Consider the following 21852-nt stretch of genomic DNA (forward strand, 5'->3'; position numbering starts at 1 on the left):
AATGCAATTCCCTCCCTTGGGGGGCTCTGGAATACACACAATTCTTATAATCCTCAGACCATCTATCATGAACATCATGGCTCTTTCTGGATGGTGTGTGTAGTCCAAGTTTCTAAACCAAAGAAAGAGAAATGAACATTACTAGAATCTCACTGTTCCTGTTGCATGTCCTTGGCAGCATTTTTGCAGCACAAACTCTGTTTAACGAGCCTGCAAAGGCTCATTCATGCCAGCACAATGCCAGCACACTTTGGCTTGGTGTAAGTCAAGTGTTTCTATTTCCCTGAATGCTTTCCAAGTGCTGAGATGGCAGTGTGATGTGTATCTCTGGAAATCAATTTTGTATCTGTTCTCTCAATCCATACTTACGTGCATCTGTTGTGTTACTCAGCAGTGCTGCTCCTCTTCTGGGCAACTCGCGTTTTATTTCACTCTCAACTCAGCCCCAGAGGCCCCTCCCTTGTGTGCAGCCCTGCACCTACAGTTCAGCAGGTGAGATGTACCCTCCCCTTGGGCAGCCTCACTGGAATTTTGGCCCCTCAGATGCTGGGATACACTGGAAGCTATTACAGAAGTGAACACTCCAGGCCCTTTTACATGTACTAAATTGCTCAGAGGTCGAAGGCAATTGCTGTCAATATTAACATTTTATGGAAATGAACTTTGTAAAGTTCCTGTAAATTATATTTCCCTTTCACTTGTTGTCATTTCAAAACAAGACTTGTTGTCTTGTCATTTCAAAACAAGATCCCTTATCTGTGCATTTCCAGGTTCAACCAGGAGTACCCATCAAGGTTTTGTGAATTGAAACATTGGTTTCGTTTTACAACCACAGCTCTGTAATCATTAGTGTTGCTTTGTGGACACTCACGTGCTGCCAGCACCATTAGACTCATTGAGCAATGAGTTCTGCAGTCCCTTTAAGGTTGATATTCATCTGTTGTATCTCAGAGCTCAGCTCCCAAGAATATCTGACACATTATTAAAAAAAGGCACAGCCCAAGAAGATTCTGATCCACCCCTACTGCTCAGAAATTGTGTTTTAACTCTAAATTTTGTTATCAGCTACTGGAGTGTATCATCAACCTCTGTACCTGGAGGTGTGTCTTGGCATGACTTTGTGTTTTCTAAGTGTTTACACCTACAGAAGGAAAGAAAAACCCCATACAGGATTCTGGTTGCATCAGACAGAAATTAAATTTTATTAGAGACATTTTCCTGATTCAGAGCAACCTGAGTAAAAAACAGGTTGGATCTGTAAAGCAGCAGTTTGAGTGCCAAGGACCAAAGCTGCAGAGCTTTGTGGGCAGAAGCAGCACAGAGCATGCAGGGCAGGGGGAGAGGTGGCATCTCCCACTCCCAGGAACTGTTCAGAGCATCATCTTTCCTTGGGAGTGTGGGGAATGCAGCGGATTTGGGCCGGTTTCTTTTTGAAAGGTCTTGTGCTGGAGGATCCTTGATGTAAATTCTTAGTCAAAAGATTTTCTTCCATATCCTGTTTAGAGACAAAACAAGCATGAACTTCATCAGTCCTGGTACTGAGTGTCCAAGATACCAGTATCCCCCAGACATTAGGATTATGTGGGAGTGGCCATAAACATTCCAAAAGCAAAAAGGAAAACTCCAGCATGGCACAAAGACTGCAAGATTTATGAGATTCTGCAAAGAATGAGACAGATGGAAAAAGCCAGCTGAGGTTAAACTACAAGATCAGCTGATACCACCTACAGAATGGAATAGAGATGGACTGTGTGCTCTGGAACTGGACTTGATCCTTTGCACACAAAGAGGAAAGAATTGTTAGTAATGGTAAATCTAATACTTCCCAGAAATTTTAGTTTATCCTCAGTACTGTTTGCCTCTGGAGGAATATGTTGGTAGAAATTAGTGTATTAATTAGTCAGGATGTGACTAATTTAGTGACAGAGAGAACATTATGCCCATACCAGAGTTCTCACCTTGGCTTTCACCTCCAGTCCTGCAGGACTGGGACTGGGAAGATGAAGAGTAGGAGTGGGAGCTGCTGATGCCTCCTGAGGTTCTTCCTCCTCCTCCTCCTCCAATGCATCCGCCACCGCTTCCTCCTCCCATTCCTCCACTTCCTCCTCCCATTCCTCCACTTCCTCCTCCCATTCCTCCTCCACCACTTCCTCCTCCTATTCCTCCACAACTTCCTCCTCCCATTCCACTGCTACCACCTCCATATCCACCACTCATGCCACCACCTCCTCCTCTTCCTCCTCCAGAATAACCACCACCTCCAATTCTACCACCTCCCATGCCTCCTCCCATGCCTCCTCCCATTCCTCCTGCTGGGATTCTGCAAAGAGAGAGAAAGAAGGGAAAAAAAAGTTAATCAACAGCACTTTGCCATCCAAAAGCCGTTCAGCTACAGCTGCTGCCCAGGAGCCAGCACCTCTCTGGGCTGTACTGCTGGTTAGAGCCCAGCACTGCACAGCAAAACAACTGAGGCAGGGCCAAAAATTATCCCCTCTTTCAACTTCAACTTGAATGCAAGAGCTTTTGCTTTTCCCACATTCTGCCTAGGGATTCCTTGCAATATTTAGCACATACATCACTGTTTGGCTCAAAATCAGAATGTAAAAACTGAAACTTTAGCTGCTGTTTCAGGCACCATTTCCAAGAACAAGCTGGCACACTGCGTAAGTGAGGCTGAAGTAGCTTGAACTTTCAGAAACTTTTATAAAGGTTTAGAAAACTTTGGTTGTTTTGTTTTTTTTTTTCCTTACAGTCTTTTCCTGCCTATCCACTTCCTGGCTTTCCTGGAACCATGCAGGAAAGACAGTTTTGTGCTGTTCATGTGAGCCAATGAAGGCTTCCTGAAGATCAGGAAAGCCCCATATCTCTCTCAAGGAAGGTACCAAGGCTGTCACCATGACAATGTGAAGAAAGAGAGAAAGTTAAAAGATATGGACTTTGGTTGGCTCACAGAGTGATGCGGCTCCTTTTCACCTATTGAGAGTTTTGTTTCTTTTTCATGACCAACGGGCAGTGTATGTGTTTGTTAAGCAAATGTAAATATTCTGTAAAACTATAAAGGCAACATGTTGCCTTATAGTTTTACAGAATATTTACATTTGCTTAACAAACAGAACCAGGCTCTCTCACATGGGTTTCGTTGTCCAGTCCCAAACTGGTAGTTCAGAATTAATGTCATGGACATATTTTATGAAAAATCCTTTTGCTAGGATCTTTTTCTCCTGAGAAGCTGAGAGGCCTCAGAAATGAAAGGTGAACAAAAATTATTTGCTGCTGTGGAATGCCACAGGTGCATCTTTGATTGGTCTCATGTTGTTGTTTTTACTTGATGACCAATCCCAGTCCAGCTGTCTCAGACTCTCTGGTCAGAAACAAGATTTTATTATCATTCCATTCCTTTCCTTGCTAGCCTTGTGATGAAATCCTTCCTTCTATTCTTTCAGTATAGTTTTAGTATATCATTTTCTTTTAATATATATCATAAAAGAATAGATCAGCCATCTGAAACATGGAGTCAAGATTCTCATCTCTTCCCTTGTTGGGGTTGCCTGCAAATTCAACAAATTTCTGCATTACTTTTTCTTCACTTGAGTTACATTCTGAACAGAATGAACTATCTCACACCTGGGAGCCATGGGCCAAGACAGCTGCATCAGCCTCATTTCAGTACAAAACCTCTTTGGCAAATCCCCCCTGTTACATTTCCTGCTGGTGACTGACCAACAGTTGGGTGTCACACAGTGCTGTGCCCTGTCACTACGTACACAAGGTCCTGCTGCCCCTCCTCCAGGAGTGCCCTGTACTGCTGGATCTCCTGCTCCAGGCGGGTCTTGATGCCCAGGAGCATCTTGTACTCCTCGTTCTGGCTCTCCATCTCACAGCGGATGCTGGCCAGCTCCTCCTCCAGGGGCCCGATCATGGCCTGGATCTGCTGCAGCTGCATGTTGTAACGACGTTCTGTGTCATCCAGGTTGGACTGCAGAGAGTCAATCTGCAAAGGGAAAACAAAATGCAGTGCTTATGGGAATGTGGTGGTTTTAATTTATTTTTGTGGGAAAACCAGATCTTCACAAATCCTCAGAAAAAAGTGTATCATTGAAGGTAAGTAATCCAATATCCCATTCTCCTTGGATGGATTATTTGCTGGCTGTAGCTCTTCTCACTGTGTCATGGGTGAAGTAAATGCCTTTCCTTACCATGCTGATCTGTGACTGCAGCTCAATTTCCAGACTCTGATATTCACGCCTCAGCTCAGAGATCTGCTGGTTGCTTGATTGTATCTCCTGGCCACTGGAGTGGACTTGTTGATTAACTTCTTCCATCTGAAAAATTTACATCCAAAATTGAGGCATTTTTTATAATTAGAAAACATTGTGGGGTTATCATAAAAATATCAGGAAATTGATTAATAATAATAAAGACTCCATGCAGACTGTTTATTTCCCTCAAACCATTCTGCCAACACCCTGGTAATTCACTGGCTGCTAGAACACAGAGGCTCTACTAGTTTTACCACATAACTGATACTCCAGGACTGACCTGTTGTAAGAAACTGCCCAAAGTAATTGAAAGTTATTGTCCCTTAAATAACACATGATAAGTTGCCTTTCACCAGCTGTAAATAGGTCCAGTACTTTGGGAAGGATTTAATTGCCAAAGCCTGCCTGTGCTTTACCTTGGTTTCATACCAACTCTCCACCTCCTTCCGGTTGTTCTCAATGAGCCTCTCGTACTCGCAGCGCATTTCATTCAATTTTTCCATTAAGTTAATGCCAGGAGTAGCATTGACCTCCACATTGACATCTCCACCAGACTGGCCTTGCAGTCCTCTCATTTCCTGAAAAAACCACAAAAACCTCATGAGGTTCTCAAAGGGTAAGGTAAGGAGGAATGGCATCAGTTCAAATAAAGGGAAGGAAAAGGATATGGATCCTCACACAGCTCCTGACACCAGCAAAGGGGCCTGCCCTGCCCTGGCCATGGAACAATTCTGATACTCCGAAGGCTCCAGTGCTCACAGCCAGGCACTGCATGCATGGTGACCCTGGCACTGCCTCCACAGGGTTGTAGGGAATTCTATGCAGTGTATACTTTGTGGGAATCTTTTCTTCTCAGTGAGAAATCTCATTGGAGAGAGTAAAAATGCTTTCTTTTGACTCCTCCATATAATCTATCCAATTTTCCTTCTATGAGTTCAGCAAGCAAACTGTAGTTTGTACTGAAAGCCATTCATCTCCCTGGTTTCATGTGTTGACCTGGTGTCTCATGACACCAGCTGTGAGCAGCTATGGCCTCTGCACACTCCTCAGCATCAAAGCTGGCTTGTGTCAAGTTGGGTGATCAAAACCAGTGGCCAAAACCTGGTTGCTGCTGGTGGAAAAAGCAAGGGGAAATTCATTGAGTTGCCTTTAATTATTGAAGTGTGAAGAAACTTACCTCTTCATGGTTCTTCTTCAGGAAGATCAGTTCCTCTTTCAGGGACTCAAACTGTGTCTCCAAGTCAGATCTGGACAGAGTCAGTTGATCCAAAAGTGGACGTAATCCATTGATATCACTTGCCACACTCTGGTGGAGGGTGTATTCAGTCTCATACCTGAATGACAGTCAAGAAAGAGAGTAAAAGTGCTGCCAGACCTCTTTGTTTGGTATCTCAGTTATGGACAGTTCCCATCTTACATCTCTGGTCAATTCTTAGAAGAAAGGACCCCATCCTCTTTCTGTCTCCAATAGCTGTGTTTGATTTCAGTACACTTTCTCTCTGTGAGATTTATATCATGAGGATTATGCTTATAAATCTACATGTAAGGATGGAGAAACTTAGAATGGAGTCCCTTAAATGTGTCTCTTTAAGAACTTGTCTGGAGAAAAATAATAATGAAAATCCAAAGCAATCCTCAGAATGCTTTTCCCAACAATTCTCTATTCTGTGATTATAGCTAAAAGTCTCCAGCTTCTACAAAGATTAATTGGCAATGGAAACTCGTGGGGATAAAGGGAGGCAAAGGGGATGGACTCAGGAAGAGACTCACTTCAGTCTGAAGTCATCCACAGTCATCCTGGTGTTGTCCATGTCAAGAAGCATCCTGTTAAGGTCCACATTGGCACCAACAATCTGAAAGGGAGAGGGCAGGTGTTATTCAGTCAGTTGTCTTTTCAGTCTGATGACAGAGACAAGAAACACCTGTGCACAAACACCTTGCAGAAGGGATTTATGGCAATGTCAAGCCTTCAAGCCTGACTACAGCTGCAGGAGCTATTCAGAGAGATGAGCTTATTGCTTCCAGATAAAAGAGTGCCTTTACTGTTAAATAGCCATTAAAAATACCTTGTTGGAAAGCATAACCAAATTAACTACTAATATTCAATAAAGAAAACAAACAAACAAACAAAAAACCTCAACCCAACCAACAAAAAAAGGTGGGAAAGCAGAATTTCCATTACTTTTGAGAACAACCATGTTCACACTAGAGATACAAGACTGTTAAATGGCTGAGGGCTGGAATGAGACTAACTGCATGTGCTGGCTCATCCTGTATATTCACAAAAACATCCAGTTAATATGGCAATAATAGCACGAGACAAGCAAGGATGAAATCTGCCCAGCATTGAAGGGAGCATGGCACAGGCCGGTGATGGGGCACTGGGGCTGATCTGCCACGGCACCCAGCAATGCTTCCTGCACCAAATACACGAGTGGCAGAGCACACAGACAGCAGCTGGTCCCCACACCACTCTGCTTCCTGGCTAAAGCCCAGGAAGGGGAATATCACCCCAAACAGGGGCCTTGCGCTGCATGAGGAAAGCGCCATTCCAATAAGAACATGTTCTAAGTTACTCAAAGTACATCATACCTGGTTTTGCAGCTCTTCAATTGTCCTGTAATATTGGCTGTAATCCTTGCTCTGAGAGGGAGCTTGGCTTTTGTACCACTCCCTGATCAGCTGCTCGAGTTGGGAATTTTCTTCCTCCAAGCGTCGCACTTTATCCATGTAGGACGCCAGGCGATCATTGAGGTTCTGCATGGTCAGCTTCTCGTTTGTGGAGAGCAAGCCAGAATCCTCCCCAAAGCCCATGCCACCAAAACTGCCTCCTCCATAGCTGCCACCACCACCAAAGCCACCACTACCCCCGAAGCCACTAAATCCACCTCCACTGTATCCACCACCTCCATAACTACCTCCCATTCCCCCAAATCCGCCTCCTCCTGATCCGAGTCCTCCTCCCATACTTCCACAGCTCATTCCTCCTCCATAACTACCACCACCACCACTCATTCTCCCCCCGTAGCTACTGCGGCTGATCCTGCCACAGCTGCCACTGCTGAAGCCCCCCCCATAGCTGCTCCTGGAGCCTCCTCCACCAAAGCTTCTCCCAGAAAAGCCCCCGCTGCCTCCAGAAGAGGTGTATTTTCTTGAGGACACTGAGGAGTATCCACCAGACCTACCACCTCCTCCACCACCACCACCACCACTGCATCTTCCACCACCACCACCTCCTCCTCCTCCACTGCTAATTCTGATGGTGCTGGTCGAAGATTTGGTGCCACAGCTCATGGTGACAGCAGGCAAGAGTCAAACCGCAACCCCAAATTTAGCTGCAGAGCCTGATAAGCTTCAGGACTGCAAATGTTCATCCCCAGCTCTCTGTATTTATGCATTTGACACTGGGTGTCACCATCAGGGTGTTTCCTTCTCCCAGGGCATTTACCAAACTTCTTGTTTGTGCCAAGAATAATTTGCTGAACAGTATTTTCTATCTCAGGCAATCCAGCCCACAGCTGGGCTTCTGAGGCTTGGTTAAGGTTGAACATGTCACTTCTTCTGGGTGACATATTCTTTTCATTTAGTAGTTTCTGAAATAGGTAATTCCTCTGCTAAGGCTTTGTAGCTGCTGTTGCTAAAGATTGTTGTTTGTTCTCTTTTGTTCTTTTCAACTTTGTGCATTTCAGATTTTCTACACAGCTTATGTTCCTTTTCTCACCATATGTCATAGTGCAAGAGTTTTATTAATAGGATTGTGTGACTTGTCTGTGAAGATTGTACTCGTGTATCCCTGCCAGCACTTAGAGAACATCTTATTTAATATGAACAGGCTATTTCAAACAATGCAGAGGGATTCTTGTTTAAAAATCAAAATCCCTCCTTTGTGAAGAAAGCGCTAGGGCAGCTCACAACCAGCCAAGTCCTAGAATTCAAAAAGAAAAATAAATACTGAACTCTTTTCATCAAAGCACTGTTGATCTAAAATGATGAAGATCAAGGAGGTGTTAATTGTGTTATAAAGTCAACTGTATCCCAATTAGAAGTTGTTTTATTTCAGCCAATTATTTAAAAACTAGTGTGTGGGAAGACTTTTTATCATTTAATACAAAGCAGCGCACTCTTTCTATTGTTAATGTGTCATATATTGTAGGTGATAAAGTAATTATATCTACTGTTCTTAAAGCAAGGATCCTTGAGATTAAAATAGCATCCTGAGAGAAAAGCTGAGAACCTTTTTACACAAATCAGTAGAAATCAGACTGTTGAGACCACAAAAGAAAGGACCCCACAGTTCAGTGTTGCCCAGAAGCTGAGCCTGGATGGAAGGGTTTCCATCCTCACTAGGTAGGTTGGATGCCAAAGCCGAGTGTCTGAAGGCAGATCTGACAATAACAGCACAACACCAGCATTTGTGTCTTGCTATAGATGGACCCAAACTGTCCCCAGTTTGCCCAGGAGAACGTGCACAGTTTCCCAGTGACATTTCTGTTCTGTGTGAAATGTCTTCATTGCCTGCCCTCCTCTCTGTGGGGTTATGGAGCCTTTAATGACTGCAGGGGGTTATGAAATGCAGCAATCTCCCTAAACCTCAGGTGCAGGAGCAGAGGGCTCACCCAAGGAGCTGCCATTTGTGCTCTGCTGTCCTTCTCCCAGCCAAGACCTCTTGGAGGTGACAATGCAGCACAGTCCTTGCTTTCCAAAGGCTGCCTTGGTGGGATGTTGATTGTAAATTCAGGATTATTTACCATTTCCTGACCACATCCTTTGTCCTGCCATGTCTGTGCCAGCATTGCTCTATTGCTGCTTATGCAATTGCTTTCAAAACCTCCCGATTTTATCTTGCTATTTGATCTCTCAATGGCTGAAAGATGATGAAAGATTCCGAGCACTTTGGTGATGGAATAATTTCTCCTGATTCTCAGCTGTAGGCTGGTAGTGACACCTCAGCAGCAGAAACAGTTTCTGGGCTTTAGCACAGTCTGTTATTGGTGCAGAAAGAGGGAGTTTACTACAGGCAAAATGTTTTTCCTTTTTTTGTGCTGTTTTGCCTTTGGGTCTGGGTAATGCTGCTTTGCTCAGTGGGACCCTTTGTCACAAACTCTGCTGTGGTGAGTAAAATTGATTATCATGTTCAAATTCCCATCAGGGATTCCAGGGATATTCCTTAGACATGCTTTTCACAGCCAAGATAGAAGATCTGTGGGTTTGTTAGCAATGCAAAATCCCATGGAATTATTAAAGAAAGAGTAAAAATATTTGCCAAAATAATATCTTAATTTGTTTGTTTATTTATCTTCTGACAACCCACATTATTTCCTATTTTATTTACTGATGTCTTTTTCCATATGTAACTATTCATAGCAGGGATTTATCCATATGGAAGAGTTCTTCTGATTAGGGCAAGTTTTATTTCAGGCTTGGAAAATACTTTAAAAAATAACAACAATGAAAGGAAAGAAAGACTCAGACCATTAAGGGGGGGAAACTCACTCACCTTGACATTTCATTTTAACTTTGTGTAGTTACCACTCTTTGTATATAAAGGAAGATCATAAATCCCAGATTTTGCCTATAGATCTAAGGTAACTTTTAAATCACAAGCTCATAGGATGTTTTGTCTTTAGCATTGCTGCTATTTCATTATTGTTAGTAGTTCCACCTCGGTGTGGAACACTTGGTTTGTAGGAACCCTTCTGGCCATGAGGCTGGGCCATATTTCTGTGTATTCCAGGAGCTGAGAACTGCCCTTGGCATGTTTGGTTCTGTCACAGTCACTGTGTGTCTCTCTGGAGCAGGACACTGAAGTGCCTGAAAAATGCAGGTGAACTATGAATCCTTCATCCTCCTCTGAAGTTCCACACACTGAATTCCCTCCTGGCTGATTCTTGAACACTTTTTGATTATTAAATATTTGGCTGTGCAAATACTTGTAAACCAGAGAAGATCTATTCTGTGGGCAGAATGAATTTTTCATTTCTGAGCTCATTAGAAGAGCCTTTAAAGATTTTTGTTCTCTGATGCTTTTCACTAATATATCATATGGATGGTGTAAATTTATGGAATGACCTAAAAAGGAGCCATCAGGTTTAAGACCATCTCTCATCTCTTTCCCCTCTGTGATGCACAGTGGAATGTTCTGAGTGTGCAGTCTCTGCTCAGGCTCAGCCCAGCCATGTTCCTTCACTCTCACTCTGTTATTGTTCTCCTTTTAACCAGGTCTCTGTGATCCATATCAAAGAAGTGACTTCCAATCACCAGAGTGATGACAAACCCTGGGAGCAGCCCGTGCTGCAGAGCTGGGACACTTCTCCAACAGGCTGGAGCTGCTGCATTCCAAACAGACCTGGAGAAAATGTGTTCTCCCTTTTGTGCCTGTGTGCTGAAAAATGGAAACATTTCCCCTTAATTCAATGTCATTCTGCTGCCTCAGGCAACAACCAGAGTTTCTTTTCATCTAATTAATGACCTCTTCCCATCATTCTTACCAGAAATTTTTATAAGAAGAGAGGGTCTGTTTTCACCTCAGAGACGGCGCTCACTCCTCATTCCTGCTTCAGCTCAGAATGTTCTAGTGAAATCACTGTTGTTCCTGAAGAAATTTAAATTAGACCCAGCAAAGCAAACAAGAACCCCTGAGGCAGCAGTGGGCTTGCCTGTGGAGCTTAAAACTTCCAGCACTCTCTCAGCACAACCTTTTGTGCAGGTTAACCTGGACCCTCCATGCAAGGAGGCTGATGGGAAGAAGAGCTGTTCCTCAGATCCTAAAAATGCACACATGGGCTTTGCCATGTAGCTGTGAGAGATGTGGGTCAGGGGGTGTGTGCCCCACAGCTGGGGACACTTTGCAGGCTAGTAATTCCCTCCTGCCAGCTGTCAGTGTTTCTAGCAGTTTCTGAGCCACAATCAGAGTGGTCCCACTGTCATTTTCCCAGTCTCCTACAGGGTGAAGGCAATTAGATGGGAATAATTCCTTTTGCTGGTAGCAAAACAGAACAGCTGGAGGGCATGGTCAGAACACCTGCCAAGGTTCCTGCCTCTCTCTGAGGTTCAGATCCCTCAGTCCATTTGGGCTGTGCAGCCTCAGAGCTGTGGGCACCCACACCTGGCTGGCTCTGCTCAGTGCAGGGTCCTGTGAGATGGCACATGGAGAGTGGCACTGCTGGGACACTTTCTGCTCATGTGGGGTGGAGAAGGAGGACACCCATGGCATCTGCTCTCCTTGTAGGGAGGAAGGTCCTGCTGGGCTGGGCTCTGCAGAGGATTTACACGCTCAGGGACAGCCCAGGTGGGCTCTGCCTTCCCTCACAGCACAGTGACATTATGTACCTGCTGTCCTCATTCTGCAGCCCATGAAGATGGCCTGGGTAGCATTTGGCAATTAACAGAGCTGGCAATGAATGCTCAACAAAAGAGACATCAGCACAATATACACACAGGCAATTTGGAAATGACATCTGTGCTTTCAAATGGACACATGGATTGCTTGGGAGCTCTGAAGGCAAACACACAGGAGTGTGTGCACATTGCTTTTTGCCTAAGGTTGCTCTGAAGGTCTTGTCCCAACACGTACCACAATTAACTTCTCAGAGCACTAATAGGAGCTCTAGATAAGTATCCGAATTGCAACACTTTGTGCTCATAAAATTAAAGCTTATTATGCTGATTAATGACTAATGAGATGCATGCAAATAAAAAGTGCAAAGTTCTCCTCACTCCTCAGTATTGCTGCTGCCCCACTTTGAGCCTGCCTTAAGCTTTGACACCTGACACTACAATGTTTGTATTTTTTACTCCTGCTTTGCAATGGTTTGAGTTTTCCATCTCTGTTCCTCCATGTAAGCTTGTTTTCTCAGTAAGCAAGTGCCAGTGATAACCCAGGTGCAGATTTTGCAATCCAAAATGTAAAAAGGAAAGAATCCTTAAAACTGGCTTTTTCTTCTGGGGTCTGGTAAGAAACCATCTCATTTTAGTCTCCTTTTTGTCTGTAATGAGTGCTAATGCCATGATTAAGTAGGGAGTTTGGTGAATTTATTACATTTTAGAAGCTGCCAACTCATTAAATATATAAATGTATAAACATTATAAAAACATCTTGTTAAGAAAGCCACAGATTTTAGATAAGGAAAAGACAGTGCAATCAATTCTGAGTAGCAAAAGCAGTAGTAGTACTATATTATTTATCCTTATGGCTCAGAAATTGTTACTGATTATAACATATCAAAATAAGCATTTAAATCAGCAGCAGAAGTGCACTGAGTATTGCAACATGCTGCACCCTGGTACGTGTCTGTGCTCAGCACTGGGTTCTCAGCCCCTGAGCTGCCTCACTGCCCTTCCCACACTCCAAATTCAGTTTCTGCTTTGCTCCCCCAGGGGTCAGTTCAGGAGAATTTCTTATACAGGGTTAAATTCTGAGATGCCTGATAACCAGCAATAAAATACTAAAAGTAAGTTATATTTTTGGAAAGAAGGACAGGAGCAAGAGGTGGCAGTGGTACCACAATGGCAGAGAGCAGTGAAGTCCAGCATGGACAGGCTGCTCCTCTGAGTAAATCACATCCAACCACCCCAGCAGCCTCCTGGGTGTGTGTGAGGCCAGAGGCCAGGTGATGGCCTGTAAATCACCATGGCACAGCCAGGAAACAGGCACTGAGCAGCAACATTTTTGAGGTTAACTTGGCAGGCTCTTAGGGGAGGTTTGAGAAGCAGGGCTCCTGGATTGGGAGGATTCCTTAATTTGGGCTGCAAGTTGAGTACCCTGAACAGACAGGTCTGAGAAATAGCTGTCAGCACCTGCCAGAGGTGGAAAACAAGCAGAGCAATTGGAGAAAGTAGGCTCAGGGGACAGGCAGCAAAACAGAGACAAGTGTGATGTGATGCTGCAAGGGGTTAAAAATGAAGAAGGTGATTTTACAACAGGTGGGAGTTGGGGGTGTCCTGGCAAACAATCCCCACCACCACTGTGATGTCAGGCCAGGTGCTTGTGTGTGCAGGAGTCCTTCATGCAGGTGAGCTGGTTCCTCCAGTCCCCAGAGGGACACTGGTCAGGAAAAAAATCAGATTTTTGTTTTCCAATTCTAATTCATGGCTGAGAGCCCAGCATAAGGCAACACTGTGAATCACTGGCACAGATCTGCCTGGAACTCAGGAGTTTAGGATTCCTGTTCCCACGGTCTCCCACTCAGTCTGTGTTTCCCAACATTCTCCCATGAGTGATGCCTTCCTCAGAGGGAAAAAACAAACCTCTTGGTTGTAAAACTGAGAGAAGAGTGATTGTTCTGTTTGGGCTTGAGCAGGTGAGGGGAGAAGTGCACAGGGGAAAGGATGCATCTGTGAGCAGGTGTTGTGTAAAATGCCACATAATATACAAATATACATAATATACAAATAACCCTCTGGGTTATTTTCAAGTGAAATTCCCAACAGAGCTCATATTTTCAAGAGGTTTTATAGAGAATAGTCAGTTCCTTAAGCCCACCCTCTTGTCCCTGACAGAAGTCAATAGCAGAAGGGTTTTGACTGAGTTTTCCCTCAACAGAGCATTGTTCCTGGCAGTGCAGACTGCAAAGTTTTGCCCAGTGAGTCTTAAGTGGTGAATATGTCCCTGAAAACTTTGTGTTTTATGGGTAATCTGATACATCATTGTGTATTCCACAGGTAGGGCCTGATATTTAGAACTGATTCAAACAAAAATCTCTGCTGAAGGAACTTGCACTAGACACAGCTTTCTGGTTGCATCAGAGAGAAGCAAAGATTTATTAGCATTTATTCCACAGGAGCACCAATCACAGTAGAGATTAACTCGGGTAACAGTGATTTGGAGCAGAAACACAGATGGAAGAAGCAGACAGGACATGCAGAGAGCTCTGAAGAGCCCCTGGAGTGAGCAGAGTTAAGTTGGACAAGTGTTCACTCCTGCTCGTGGCAGGGGACGTTCAGCCTTGCTCAGTAGAGTCTTGCTTGGTCCAAAGGCCTCACTGGGAGGTTGTGCAGTGGAAGATGCTGGTCTTGCTCATCACTCTTCAACCTTTCTAAAACTCCCTGTTGAAAGATGGAGGAAAGCAAGAATTTTTTTGAAGAATTCAGCATTTTTAACCTTATGTTGCTTCCTAAGTATCACCTGTGCAGTTCTCAATGCACCAGGGTTGTTCCCAGCCTTCTGGAAAGGTCCAGACAGTGCCAGACCTGAGTTTGTACAGTGTGTGTGCAGATTTAGCTATTAACTACCTGGATCTGCTTCTGTTATCAGCCATGGCAGTGCAAATCACTTTAATTTAGTGTGGCTGCAGCACTGCAAACCAAATACAGGTGAACTTAGAACCTGCATTTGTGTGTGTACAGATATTTACAGTAGATTTGTATAACTTAAAGAGAGATGGCACATAATATGCTTTAATCTTGCCTACCAAGCAGTAATATATGTTGCAGGGCAGAGGGGATGTTTGATCAGAGGAATGAATTTTTGCGGAGGAGTTTGCAAAGCCTATAAAGGAATTTTTTAAAAACTACAGCTCATCTACACCAAATCTTACCAAATAATCTTCCTCATGACACAAAATCCTCCTGAATTCACTGCCTTGTTTTCAGCATCAGAAGTGTCTGTGCAGTGTTCCTACTGCCTGCACTGATGGCTTCAGGCCCTTTGGGTGAGAGCCAGCTCTCATGTCATGACTGACTGTCAGTCTGCAATGGAAACTGTTTGGGGACAGAGCCTGACTGAACCTGGTCATTATAAGGAGTAAATGCAAACCTCAAAGCAGGACTATTTTCCATCTTTTCATAGAATATCAAATGTGGAATTGAATCTTTCTAAAAATTTCATCTTCCTGCTCATTGTCACCACTTTCAGGCTTTTGTCTGAGGTGCTGCCTGGACCTGGACCCTTACCCCGTCTCATGTGTTTTATGGCTTCAGACACTTCCTCCATGGTTGCTCCTCTCTCCAATGTTTTATTTCCTTCCAGGCAGAGCTTCATGTTTTCAACACTTCCTGGAACTAGAGCCAGGAAGTCAGATATGGATCAGACCCTTTGGTCACTCTCCATCTTTTGTTGCTTCAGTATTTTGCAGCCAATGCCCCTTGTATTTTAAATGTCTCGAGTGTTCCAATGGTTCTACCCTGCTTTAAATAACCCCTGCTTAATGCCAGTCACATTTCTAACTTCTGACTTTCCTAATTGCCTGCATACTTTGGATTTGGCACCATTTTCCCTTTTCCCCCTCCATTTCCTCTTTTCACCCATCCTCTGACACAACTCTTCGTGCCATCCTTCATGTGCTCATCTTGATTTGTCACTGTCTAAGAACAAATGTCAGAGTGGCCTTCAAACAAGACTGGGAAAAAATAGCAAAAATATTTCCAGGAAGGAAGCTGTTAGGTCCTTTCCTGCTATTCAGAGAGAACTGTGGATTGCAGGATGTATTTTTAAATTCCATTTTTACCTGGGCTTTCACAAGAGTCGCCAGGCTGGGACTGGGAAGATGAAGAGCGGGAGAGGCAGGATTTACCCCCTCCTCCTCCTCCTCCACTGCCACCTCCTCCTCCTGAAGTTTTACCACAAGTTCCACCTCCTGTTCTTCCTCCACTCCCTCCTCCTCCACTTTCAGAAGAGGAAGATCTTCCATAGGATCCTCCGGTTTTTCCTCCACCTGAGGACCAACAGCTTCCTCCTCGACTACTTCCTCCATGACCTCCTCCTCCTCCTGAAGATCCACTACTTCCTCCATGACCTCCTCCTCCTGAAGATCCACCACCAGCTCCTCCCTCTGAAGTGCTGTAAGGAGGAAGGGGTGTGTTAGTTCTTTCTTACCTTTCATTTTCCCAAAAAATGGCACTTCCTGATTGTACTTCGGGGAAAAAATGGCAAGTTACAATTCTAAACACTTTTGTACAAGTACAGCTTTGCATGCTGCCAGCCAAGATTTAGATTCCTTGTGAATTCTTGTGCTTGTAGTAAATATGTTGATGATTACACCTTGCACCAGTTCCTAATACAAATATTACTGTCATCCTCTTTCCCTGATGGCATTGATAGAAAGTTAATTCATTGATGTCTGTACCTAATGCCCTGCTGCCCCTCCTGCAGCAGTGCCCTGTACTGCTGGATCTCCTGCTCCAGGCGGGTCTTGATGCCCAGGAGCATCTTGTACTCCTCGTTCTGGCTCTCCATCTCACAGCGGATGCTGGCCAGCTCCTCCTCCAGGGGCCCGATCATGGCCTGGATCTGCTGCAGCTGCATGTTGTAACGACGTTCTGTGTCATCCAGGTTGGACTGCAGAGAGTCTATCTGCAAAGGGAAAACAAAATGCAGTGCTTATGGGAATGGGGCAGGATTAGATCATTCTCATGCCCATCATGAGCGAAGTCCCACATGGTGTCATATAGAATTTGTTGGCAAGCCCCAAGAGGGGAAAGAAATGATGCATCTGACTCCATCTTATCAGAAGGTAATATAGCATATAATAATATAATAAATACAATAATATAATTCTATATTATATTTTATAATATAATATTTATTATATTATTCTCTACTATATTACATTATATTATATGACATCTAAACTGAACCTGCCAAGCACTCAGCTCTGCACAGACTGCACAGAATCTCGTGACTGTCAGTGACAGTCCTGACACACACACATCTGGCCCTGATAGGCAAAGGAAACAAAACACCATCACTGTGGGTAAACAATCTCCATATTGCATTCTACTTTTGCACAAACACAGGCACAGCAAATGATAAGAATTGTTTTTCCTTTCTCTGAGGTTCAGAGAAAGTGAAACCCAGAAATATTCTTGGGAAGAATTGTGCCTTGCTTTTCTCTGTGAAGAGAAATGTGGCCACAGAGTCAGATGTGCCAAGGATCCTCACTGGCTGTCACAGCTGACATCCTGGCCTTCCAGCAGCTCCTGAGTTCTTTGCTTACCAGGGGATAAGGAACAGTTGGTACCTACCTGACTGATCTGTGACTGCAGCTCAATTTCCAGGCTCTGAAATTCACGTCTCAGCACAGAGATCTGTTGGTTGCTTGATTCTATTTCCTGGCTACTTGAGTGGACTTGTTGACTCACTTCTTCCATCTGAAAAATGAATGTAGGGAATTGCAGTTTCTGAGTTGTACTTACAGTAAAACATGGCAGTTTATCATAGGACCATCAGGAACACAACAATTTGCAGAAGGGCCACTGGTAGAATGGGGCTGTTAAACTTGCTTGTGTGGCTCTGCCAGAGCAATTCAAACCCACTTGTGATTTACTTCATTTTGACCAAAGGGACTCTACTGTTATTTTGTAAAATCAATGGATGTTCTGTTACTCCTTTACAGGAATTTCTTATCAAAAGCTGTCACCATTTACCTTGCTTTCGTACCACTTCTCAACCTCTGCACGGTTTTTCTGAATGATAGCTTCATATTCCTGCCTCATCTCATTCAGTTTTTTCAGCAGATCCTCTCCTGGAGCAGTGTTTATCTGCACATTCACATCCCCATTGGACTGGGATTGCAGCAGTTTCATTTCCTGCAGAGAAAACCCAGGCCCAAGGACAATGAACACAAACGGAGCCATTCAACCACATATACATATATATATATATATATGACAGTAATTCCTACCCAACAATTAATAATTGTTCACTCTGTAGTGAGGGTACAATGTGTTTGGAATCTTTTGTCCTCCCCTAACACAGCTGTGGGTGCCTGGCAGCAGTTCCATCCAGAACTCCCATCTCCCATATATATATGTGTGTATCTATATGTATGTATGTGTATGTATATATTTTTTTAAATATATTTGAAGGGTTTGTGTTGCAGTTATTTAGCCTTGACTTCCCAGTCCTTGCTTTTTGAGGGGGCTGAGCTCAGGGACACCCTGGAGCAGCCTGGCTGTGCCCCTTGGTCGGTGCTGGATGTCAGCTTCCCACATCTCCAGTGTGCATTTCAAGGAGCTGGCTCTTACCTCCTCGTGGTTCTTCTTGAGGTCGATGATCTCCTCCTTCAGGGACTCAAACTGCATTTCCAGGTCGGACTTGGCCAGGGTCAGGTTGTCCAGCAGGGGTCTCAGGCTGTTGAGGTCGCCCTCCACGTTCTGCCGGAGCCCGCTCTCCATCTCGTACCTGTGCCAGGGACAGGCAGAGAGCTCAGCCCTGCTCCTGGCACCCAGCCCTCCTCCTAACTGACATTGTTTATGGAAAATTCACCTATTCCAGAGTCAGTGGCTGCTTTTGTGTCTGTGCTTTGGAGCTTGCAGCATCTCTCAGCCATCCGAATTGCATCATCAGCCAATACTTAATATTTAATTAATAATATTACTTAATAACATAAAGTTTTTAATATTTAGACTAAATAATACAAAATTTAATATTACTATCAAAATTCAGTATTAAAATATGTTCTGTGGTCTCTTTCATCCTCTCTTCTTAGTACAACTTTGTGCAGATTCCATCTATCTGGTTAACCTGACCTTCAGTGACAGAAAATCCCAATTTTTATTTTCTTAAAAATAAAACTTTTTGTATGCTCTGGCTCTGCAGCCATAGGCAGCATTCCCATCAAAGATCACTCCAGGAATACTGAAAATTTGAAGTTTCACAAATTATTTCAGTTGTGCTGCCATGGAAGCAGGAGAAAGCCAAGTCCCTGTGGATTGATATTTGTTTATGGAATGAATCTATGAAACTAAGTTCAGGAAAGCAGGAGGAAGGAAGTCAGTGCCTGTAAAAGAGCAATATATATTTACTTTATTCTAAAGTCTTCTGCAGTCATCTTTGTATTATCCAGGTCCAAAAGTACCTTGTGGGTATCCACAGCTGCAGCCACAATCTAGAAGAGACACAAAATGTTAGGAAAACATTTCCTGTGGATCTCTCAGTCTGTTAGTGCTTCAACTTCTCCAGCAAAGAACATCCTACCTGCTTCTGAAGTTCTTCAATTTGTCCATAATAGTGGCTGTAGTCCTTTGGGCCAATAGGACCTTGTTTCTGGTACCACTCCCTAATTAACTGTTCAAGGTGAGCATTTTCCTTTTCCAGATTCCTGACTGTCTCCATGTAGGAAGCCAGGCGTTCATTAAGGCTCTGCATGGTCAGCTTCTCATCGTAGGAGAGAATTCCCACATTCCCTCCAGGAAAGCCACCACTGCCAAAGCTGCCACCACTGAAAGCAGCCCCACCTCCTCCAAAGCCCCCAAAGCCACTCCCAGACCTGAAGCCCGTTCCCATGCTGCTGTGGCCCATTCCCCCTCCATAGCATGCACCCCCCAGTCTCCCTACACAGCTGCTGCTGCTCATTCCTCCTCCATAGCTACTGTGCCTGCCATAGCCACTTCCTCCACCACAGCTGCTCCTGGAGCTTCCTCCACCACAACTGCTGCCAGAAAACCTGCCACCACCACTGGTCCTGGAGGTGACTGTCCTCGAGGAGGCCGAGGAATGAGAGCTGCCCCCTCCACCCCCTCCACCGCTGCTCCCCCGCAGGCAGCTCTTCAGGGGCTGTTTGGAGCCACAGCTCATAGTGGCAGCAGCAAATAACTCAGGTGAAAAGTCAAAGCTGGTCCTACAGTTGTTCTGGAATCATAGCTCCAAGTTCCAGCCAGCCTCCTCTGCATTTATACCTGAGACAGTGGGTGTCACCGTGGAAGGGAGTACCCGCTTTCCATGTGTGGTTGCAAGCCCTAATTTGCCAAAGGGAGATGCTTGGCAGTGGCAGGAAGCTTAACCCTTCCTCTAAGTGTTTGTGACCATTTGTTTATTAGCACAAAACATGTAATTTCTATTGGGTGGCTCTGAATTAGGGAGATCTCTGTTGAGATCTAGTGCATTGGCTGACAGTCATCCGAAACAAACTCATCCCACTCACCTGGTCCTGGTCACAGCCCTCTCAGCACAACACCACACTGCCCCAGTACAGGGCAGCAATGGATGTTCCCATCTCTCTTCCAATGCTCAGATATTTGTCAAGGAATTCTGGCTGATTTTTTTGTAGCTGAGATTTTCATAGGTTTATCATTATCCTATGCTGGATACTCCTTATTTGCAATCCTTTATTTCCTTTGGAAAGCCCACTGTAGGTTGCGTGTTGTAGGTACCCAGAACCACTCTGACTTATTTGTAATATCTCATAAAAACTCAGTGAATAATGGCAAATATCACATGGCAGCAATTATTTCAATCACACCTCTATAATTGTGCTTTATAAATAACAAATTAATTATGAAAAATAGTATCACAACAACTGCAGAACTGCTCTGTGTCAGGCTGAGGGAAGGAAGTGTGGCAAGTTGCTGCAGGGAAAAACCCTTGCTTGGACCAAGTGCAGGTACAGGATGGTTGAGATCTGGGAAAGCTTTGAGGCTTTGGGATGGTCTCTCCTGACGTGGCTGGGAGTGTCACTGGTCATGTTCCTGAAGGGGATTCAGAATTTTATCAAGATGTTTTCCCTATGCAGCACAAATACAATACTTGGAGGAGAAAGGTAAAATTCCTGGTTTGGGGATTAAATCAATACAAACTACATCAAACCAGCGTCTTCCCTTCAGATTTGGTTTCCATTCACAGACACAGCATGACCAAAAGTAGAAAATATTTGCTATCTTCCATTTTCTTCTTTTAAGATTGTATCTTTGCCCAATGCAGTGGATAGTTCAGCTGTACATCTGCCCTGTGAGCTCTCACAGCACCCTGAGCCTCAGACTGTGACATTTTTTCCCTGGGTACCTCTCACCCCTCTCCTCCTGCCCTAATCCTTAGCAAATCCCAGTCTGTTACCTTGTAGGTGGAACTGTGATACCCAATTTCCTGTATTGATTTGGGATATTACTGTTTTCTCACTCAGCCTTTGTGGTGGTGCTTGTTGCTAATTAAGTTTTGTTTGTTACAGCAACTGTTTATGGAAACAGCTTTTGGTAGAGGCCCCTCCCAGCACACCCTGGCCCACGCAGAGGACATGCCTCACGTTCCACCTGCTGCTCCACTTCATCTCTGAAACATCTGAGGGAGCAAAGCCTCCCCTGCATTGTAGAAATTTAAATGGTTCACCTCAACACTCAGTGGAGTCTGGGGGATCATTTTCTCCAGTGAGAAATCCTTTTTTCCCAAAGGGAATGAAATTCTCTTGAATACTTGCAGCTACTTAGGCTCAAGAAGCCCCTGGGTTATTTCCCATTTAACTGATACAGAGACATGGGAACAAATTCATGTTGTTATGTATAATTCTGCAGAAAGGGTTTGTTTTGTTTTTTAAACCTGGAAGGATGTTTATTCCATCTTCTGTATCAGTCATTCCTTTTAGGAAAACCAACCTTCCTGTCTTCCCTTAACCAAAGAACATTTTTGGGTGGTTTGAATATCAGAGAGGATGCTTGTGTGTAATTTCATAGCTTCATTTTTAACACATGAAAGGAAGATTTCTTGCCATTTTCCCCCTAGAATTTGTGCAGGCAATGTACTTCAAGAGTGAAACTTAGCTCCTTAAAACTGAAGAAGCCTGACAGTCTGGAAATTCTGGCCAGGATCAGAGATAGAAATTACAGAACAAATGGTTCTTGAAAGGAATATTTTATTTTAGAGCTGCTGTAAGGTGGAAGCTGGTTT

The 21852-nt window shown here is 44.2% G+C and overlaps 2 protein-coding genes across 2 annotated transcripts; both read right to left on the bottom strand.

The window, feature by feature from the left end:
* Positions 1–1469: 1469 nt before the first annotated feature.
* Positions 1470–7553, bottom strand: LOC311163461 (keratin, type I cytoskeletal 17-like; the record flags this gene model as incomplete). The annotated part of the gene is made up of 8 exons (XM_084222317.1): positions 1470–1495; positions 1959–2320; positions 3765–3991; positions 4197–4322; positions 4676–4837; positions 5437–5593; positions 6030–6112; positions 6852–7553. The coding sequence occupies 8 exons, from the start codon at positions 7551–7553 to the stop codon at positions 1470–1472; spliced, it is 1845 nt and encodes a 614-aa protein (XP_084078443.1).
* A 6724-nt stretch (positions 7554–14277) lies between these two features.
* Positions 14278–19773, bottom strand: LOC311163462 (keratin, type I cytoskeletal 19-like; the record flags this gene model as incomplete). Its single annotated transcript, XM_084222318.1, has 9 exons — positions 14278–14303; positions 15150–15251; positions 15704–16035; positions 16322–16548; positions 17220–17345; positions 17622–17783; positions 18222–18378; positions 19002–19084; positions 19174–19773. The coding sequence occupies 9 exons, from the start codon at positions 19771–19773 to the stop codon at positions 14278–14280; spliced, it is 1815 nt and encodes a 604-aa protein (XP_084078444.1).
* Positions 19774–21852: the final 2079 nt, after the last annotated feature.

Source organism: Fringilla coelebs, assembly GCF_963513975.1.
Source record: "Fringilla coelebs genome assembly, chromosome: 27".
Classification (NCBI taxonomy): domain Eukaryota; kingdom Metazoa; phylum Chordata; class Aves; order Passeriformes; family Fringillidae; genus Fringilla; species Fringilla coelebs.